Here is a 7140-nt window from a genome sequence, read left to right as displayed (position 1 = left end):
CCTAATAAAGCAATAAAATTTCCATATTGTTATCATGTCAAATTTTTAATCAAAAATATTACTTCAAATAATTATATTCGTGTGTCGTGTGTTTGATTACATTTTTAACCTTCGCTCTCAAGAGTTTAGAATATCAATAAAAAAAAAATTTTTTTTTTAAATGTTATTGATAGCTAATAATCAAAAGTGGCGAGTATTGAAACACTATGTCATGGAATTACCATATTGCACATTTTGTGATATGACCTCAATTTTTTTTAATGAAAAAATATCCTTTTTTTTTAATTATATTCATATTATCAATTTAAAATATTATATGTACTATATAATCATAAATATTTCCTTTTTTTTTGGGTGTATTCTTCCAAATTGTAAGAATTGGAAGCTTGTCCATATCAAAGATTTAATTATTGTCTATGAAAAGACAACATGTTCTTTACTCACATTTTATATGGAAAAATAATAAATTTACAGTACATGTATGATGAAATGCATGAATACACATTCAATAAATCATCTCCTTAATGGAAAGTGATGCACCCAAATCTCACCCATGACAAAGAAAAGAAAATAAATTTGGGTTCTAAGCGTAAACAGCAATATAATATTCTGAATTTCCTCCCAAAACACAAACAAAGCACAAATCACATCCAGAAGACGAAGAGATTAACCCATCAAACTGATGCAGTTGAATCACATCACATCCGTTTCTTATCCTGACCGTCCATCGCCACCCTCCCGACGGCGTAATTCTTGGTATGGAAATCAAGAAACAGAACCAGAAGAGAAGCGTTGAAGAGGGCATTGAAGCACCAACCCCTGAAGCCGGAGCAACCTCCTCCGGCGACATGGTAGTACAGCATCACACCCGACACCCCAAAGCTGAACACGAACTGCGCGATCTGAAGGTCCGTCACCGCCCTCTTCCACCGCGGCCGCCTCCCCAGAGCGCACAATAAGTAGTAGGCGTACATGAGCGTGTGCACGGAGGCGTTGGTAACGAGCGCCACCGGTAACAGCGACTGTGATGTCTGGAGCCAGACGTAGCACATGACCACCACGGCGGCGTGGTGGTACACGTGGAGGAAGGACAGCCGTCGGAGGCTGCCGCCGATGAAGATGAGGAGGGTGTCCACGAACTCAAGGAGCTTGGAGAGGTAGAATAGGTAGGCCCAGAAGAACGTGGGGCCACGCGGCGCTGTGCGATTGGGCGGGAAGCAGAAGATCCAGCGGGGGTGGGGCATTTGGTGGCGGGTGGAGAGGGAGCATCCAACGGCCATGGTGAAGGAGAGGAGGAGGAGAAAGAGGTTGTGGACGACGGAGATGGGGCGGAGGAGACTGGGGCGGAGGGAGGGGAGGAGGTTGGTGTGGCGGAAGAGGAAAGTGAGGGAAAGGTAGGAGAGGAGGGTGAGGACGAGGAAGAGTGGGGAGGCGCCCCAGGTGTGGCCTTGCTGCCATTCGAACTGGCTGATGAGTGGGTGTTGGACTAACCAGTAACGCAGGATCGATTGGATGTGGTCCATCGTGGGGCTCCCGCGCCGTCGTCGTTTGGGGGGGGGGGGGGGGGGGGGGGGGGGGGGTGTGTTGGACGAACAGTGGATGGGTGGTGACTGGTGAGGATGATCTAGAGCAGTGGATGAGGGTGAAACCACCGTAGGCAAAAATGGATTTTTTTTTTTTCTTATAAAATTATCACTACAAGAGAAAAATGGATGGTCAATTGGTCATGGGCATGGCCTGACCGGCGGCGTGAAAGCAAATTTTCTAATAGGAAGCAATAAAAAAAAAAAGTGAAGGTGCTGAATAATATAAACCCTAGGAGCATGAATTTTGGACATAAATTTAAATTTCAATAAATTATAAAATTGTGATTAGGAGTATAAATTTGTGTGAATTTAAATAAAATTTTGTATAATTTTATGTTACATTTTATTTAAATTCATACATTTAATTTTAAAGTATTTTCTAGATGTAAAGTTAGTAAATTTGACTGCAAGCGGAGAGGGAGTAAATGATAAAATGGATAGTGATGACTTAATAAAGCAAATTGTTAGGGTGTGACAATGTAATGGGGAAAATGGGGGAGTGAGATACTACTATAATTGTATTCTTCAGGGATTTGGAATGAATATATGAATATCTGTGTTATCGCTTGTATGGTGATTCTCTTGTAGATGAATAATACAAGTAGTTCTTTTCATTGTGGTGTTCTGTTGCCTTGGATTATGATGTCTCTGATTGTTATAGTCTTATTCGGTGTATAAGAATATATTGCTCATGTGAAATCCTATTGTTTCTTGTTTTCCTTGAGTATTGAGACTCACCTGGTGCTCGTGCTTGCAGGCTTGAACGTGTGAGAGTTGGCTGACTTGTCGAGGGAGAGCTCTCAACGAGTGCCACACGGCCCTTGCTTAAGTCCCATTTTGGGGGTCCGTGACAATTGGTATCAGAGCACAGTGTGTGCGAGCACCATGCGTGGGATTAGGAGAAATAAGTCAAGAAGAGTGAAGCGCATTGAGGCGCTTGAGACAAAACTCGCAACCCTGGAGACAACGTGCGGTGACCTCCAAGGGTTGGTGGCAACATTGATAAAAGAGAAAGGCGGGTCAACAGAGTTTGAGGCCGCCGAAGAAAACCCTAGAGAAAATCTCTATGGGGTATCAAAAGTCATAGAGAGACTTGAGGAACTTGAAAAATTCATTCCAAGTGTGAAATCCCTGGAGAAACGACCAAGAGAGCTTGAGGCCTTCCAGAAGAGTATCGAGCAGTTGGAAGCCTTTGAGAGTAGGCTACAACATATTGAGGGCATATTGCCATCTTTTTCGTCCCAACGGGGAGAGCCAATAGAGCTTGAGGCCTCCTTACGGGAGCTAACGGATAATCTTGATTTCCTTACAGAAGATGTTAAAGTGTCCATTACTGCTTTGAAGGGAGATTTGAAGGAGATGGGCAATGTCCAAAGTGCGGTGGTCCAAGTCCAGAGGGATTTACAAGAGATCACTGCGAAAGTGAATGCAGTGGCACAGTTAGCCCGATGGCCAGTTGCACATCCAAATGAGACTTCTCGATGGAAGGTACCGGAACCTAAAAGTTTTGGGGGTACACGAGATGCAAAGGAGCTAGACAATTTCTTCTTTGATATGGAACACTACTTCACGTGCTCCCGAGTGGATTTAGAAGTGGACCGCGTCAATATGGCAACGGTATACCTGGTTGGGGATGCAAAATTGTGGTGGAGAACTAAATGGAATGATATTCAGCACAATAGATGTGTCATTAACACATGGGAGGGGTTGAAACAGGCGTTGAAGGCCCAATTCTATCCAGAAAATGTGGAGTATATAGCAAAGTGTAAAGTAATGGAATTGCAACAGACGGGCTCGTTAAGGAGTTATGTAAGGGAATACCAAGCCTTGATGTTGGACATTGTAGACATGACTGAATCGGATAAACTGATTCATTTTCTTCGGGGTTTGAAGACATGGCCAAGAAATGAAATACGTCGGCAAGGTGCTGGTGATCTCTCTTCTGCCCTCGCTGCTGCTGAACGGTTTGATGATTTTTCAGATACTTCTGGGAAGCGAAATTTCCCTACATCCGCCAATAATGATTCCCGTCCTAACAAAGTGTATAAGCCCACAAATGGAGGAAGGGATAAGGAGACAAATAGTTCTTGGAAAGATAAAAGAGCGCCCATGAATAGGGAGTGGAGGGGCGGACGAACAGGGGGTGGAGAGCGTCGACCGATCTCTTGTTTTCTTTGCAGTGGACCACATCGAGTGGCGGAGTGCCCCGATCGTAAGGCTTTGAATGCTATGAAGGCCCTTCGAGGGGAAACCGAAACCTCGACACCAATTCCAGAAGAACAACCAAATATGGTGGGAGCCTTGAGATTTTTGGAGGCATTAGAGCGTCAAGTAATTCACAACAAGTCTCAGGAGAAGGGACTAATGTATGTGGATCTACTTTTGAATGGAAAGAAAATTAGGGCCATGATTGATACAGGGGCCACCCATAATTTCATTGCTGATTCTGAAGCTCAACGGTTAGAATTGCAAGTAGATAAAGATGTGGGCAAGATAAAAGCAGTGAATTCTCCAGCATTAACCACGGTGGGGGTGGTACCTAAAGTGGCATGCCAAATGGGATCATGGTCTGGAACAGTTGATTTCACTGTGGCATCCCTTGACGACTTTGATGTGGTATTGGGGATGGATTTTCTTAAAGTGACACGCTCAATGCCGATCCCAGCTGCGGATTGTCTTGTGATAATGGGAAGTGCACCTTGTGCGGTCCCCGCAGCCTACAACAATTTTGATGAGAGGAAGTTGCTCTCAGCCCTCCAATTCAAAAAGGGAGTAAAAAGGGGAGAATCTTCTTTCATGGTTCTACCAATAGTCTCAGAAGATGCAGAAGTAGGGAAATATCCACTTAAGATTAAGGAAGTTTTAGAAGAGTTCAAGGAGGTGATCCCGGAACAGCTACCCAGGGTTTTACCACCTCGACGACAGATTGACCACGAAATTGAACTTTTGCCAGGAGTAAAGCCGCCAGCACGTGCCCCTTATCGAATGGCGCCGCCTGAGTTAGCTGAACTTAGAAGGCAACTGAATGATCTTATTGCAGCAGGGTTCATCCGGCCTTCAAAAGCACCTTTTGGGGCCCCAGTGTTATTTCAGAAGAAACAAGATGGTAGTTTGCGCTTGTGTATAGATTATCGGGCTCTTAATAAGGTGACCGTGCGCAACAAGTATCCTATTCCACTGATTGCTGATATTTTTGACCAGTTAAGTACAGCTAGATATTTCACGAAACTGGACTTGAGGTCGGGATATCATCAAGTGCGCATTGTTGAGGGAGATGAACCGAAGACCACTTGTGTCACACGGTATGGAGCATTTGAATTCCTTGTCATGCCTTTTGGGCTAACAAATGCACCCGCTACCTTTTGTTCTCTAATGAATCAGGTTTTTCGAGACTACCTTGATCAGTTTGTGGTTGTTTACCTTGATGACATACTGGTTTTCAGCGCATCCTTAAAAGAACATAAAGATCATCTTCGAAAGGTTTTTCAAAAACTCAAAGAAAATCAGTTATATGTAAAAGGGGAGAAGTGTGCTTTCGCTCAAAAGCGTATTAAATTCTTGGGGCATATCATTGAGGAGGGCCAGATTCGGATGGATTCAGCTAAAGTAAAAACTATCAAGGAGTGGCGAGCACCTACATCCGTTAGAGAACTGCGATCTTTCTTGGGTCTAGCCAACTACTACCGAAAGTTTATAGAGGGGTACTCTAGAAGAGTTGTATTGTTAACGAATTTATTGAGGAAGGGGGGTACCATGGGGGTGGTCAGAAGAGTGCCAATCAGCATTTGTTGAATTAAAGGAAAAGATTGTAGGAGATCCTGTGCTAATCTTTCCTGATGTGACAAAACCGTTTGAAGTGCAAGTAGATGCCTCAGACTTTGCATTAGGGGGAGTTCTCTTGCAGGAAGGGCATCCAGTTGCTTTTGAAAGTAGAAAATTGTCGGGTGCCGAACGAAACTATACAGCACAAGAAAAGGAGCTTCTCGCAGTGGTACATTGTCTTCGGGTGTGGAGGCACTATCTTTTGGGGTCCAAATTTGTGGTAAAAACCGATAATGTAGCAGTTACTCATTTTTTGTCACAACTTGGACTAACGTCAAAACAAGCCCGTTGGCAGGAGAAGCTAGCTGAATTTGATTTTGCTTTTGAATATAAAGTGGGAAAGACGAATGAAGTGGCCGACGCTTTAAGTAGAAAAACTGAATTGGCAGCATTGAAAATCATCAGTCATCTATCAACTAGTAGGGTGGCGCTACCTTTGAAGAATCTTATCAAGGAACATTTAAGTACAGACCAGCAGGCGCAGTCACTAAGCAAACTAATAGACGAAGGGAAGACACGACAATTCTGGATAGAAGATGGACTGATAATGACTAAAGGCAGGAGAGTCTATGTTCCTAAAGCTGGAAACTTGAGGAAAACCTTACTGAAAGAGTGTCATGATACGTTGTGGGCTGGTCATCCGGGATGGCGAAGAACTCATGCTTTGATTACACAGGGGTATTATTGGCCAAATATGCAAGATAATGTGATGAGTTATAACTGTCAACAAGACAAGGTAGAAAGAAAGAAGACCTCAGGTTTATTGGAGCCATTGCTAGTTCCTACTAGGCCATGGGAGAGTGTCTCTTTGGATTTTATTTCCTCGTTGCCAAAAGTAGAGGAGTTTGACACAATTTTGGTGGTGATTGACCGGTTCTCAAAGTATGCAACTTTCGTACCAGTCTCGAAGCCGTGTTCAGCAGAGAAGACAGCTCAGTTATTCTTCAAGCATGTGGTGAAATATTGGGGTGTTCCAGAAAGCTTAATTAGTGATAGGGATGTTAGATTCACGGGGGGATTTTGGGGTGAACTCTTTCGCTTGATGGGTTCAAACCTTAATCTTTCCACGAGCTATCACCCACAAACAGATGGTCAAACTGAACGTTTTAATGGGATGCTGGAAGAATACTTGCGACATTTTGTTCACTCCAATCAGAAGAATTGGGTTACTTTACTAGACACGGCACAATTCTGTTTTAACTCTATGAAATCTTCTGCAACTAATAAAAGCCCTTTTGAGATTGTGACAGGTCAACAACCGACTCTTCCACACACTCTGGATGGTCCATACAAAGGAAATTGCCCAAAAGCCTACCAATTCACGAAAAATTGGTTGCAAAACATCGAAGTCACCCGAGCTCAGTTAGAAAAAGCATCCAAGCGCATGAAGAAATGGGCTGACAAAGGGAGACGACCACAACAATTTGAATATGGAGATCTGGTTCTTGTAAAAGTGCCACCGGAGACATTTCGCTTTCTTCGTGGCAAGGATAAAAGGCTGTTACGTCGTTACGAAGGTCCAATCAGAGTAATCGAAAAGGTGGGACATGCATCTTATCGGCTTGAGCAACCCGAGTGGATGAAAAGCCACAGACGTCCAGTTCATCCCGTGTTTCATGTAAGCAATTTAAAGCCATTCCACACAGATGAAGCAGATCCGCACCGACAAAAATTAAGGAGATCAACAATTTCCAGAAGGCATCCTGTCACCAAAGAAGTCCAGGAGATCATT

General features: G+C 43.6%; 1 protein-coding gene across 1 annotated transcript; it reads right to left on the bottom strand.

Annotated features, from left to right (window-relative positions):
- Positions 1 to 407: 407 nt before the first annotated feature.
- On the bottom strand, positions 408 to 1746 carry LOC131163779 (elongation of fatty acids protein 3-like). The gene has a single exon (XM_058120519.1). It carries the CDS (start codon positions 1521 to 1523, stop codon positions 699 to 701), a length of 825 nt encoding a protein of 274 aa, XP_057976502.1. The 5' UTR covers positions 1524 to 1746; the 3' UTR covers positions 408 to 698.
- Between the last annotated feature and the right edge of the window lie 5394 nt (positions 1747 to 7140).

Source organism: Malania oleifera, chromosome 9 (genome assembly GCF_029873635.1).
Source record: "Malania oleifera isolate guangnan ecotype guangnan chromosome 9, ASM2987363v1, whole genome shotgun sequence".
Lineage (NCBI taxonomy): Eukaryota > Viridiplantae > Streptophyta > Magnoliopsida > Santalales > Ximeniaceae > Malania > Malania oleifera.
Note: the sequence above shows the minus strand (reverse complement) of the source record. Positions and strands in the feature narration are given on the sequence as shown.

Excerpts from the sequence above, each read along its gene's own strand:
- LOC131163779 (XM_058120519.1), bottom strand. The coding sequence starts at position 1,523 with ATGGACCACATCCAATCGATCCTGCGTTACTGGTTAGTCCAACACCCA.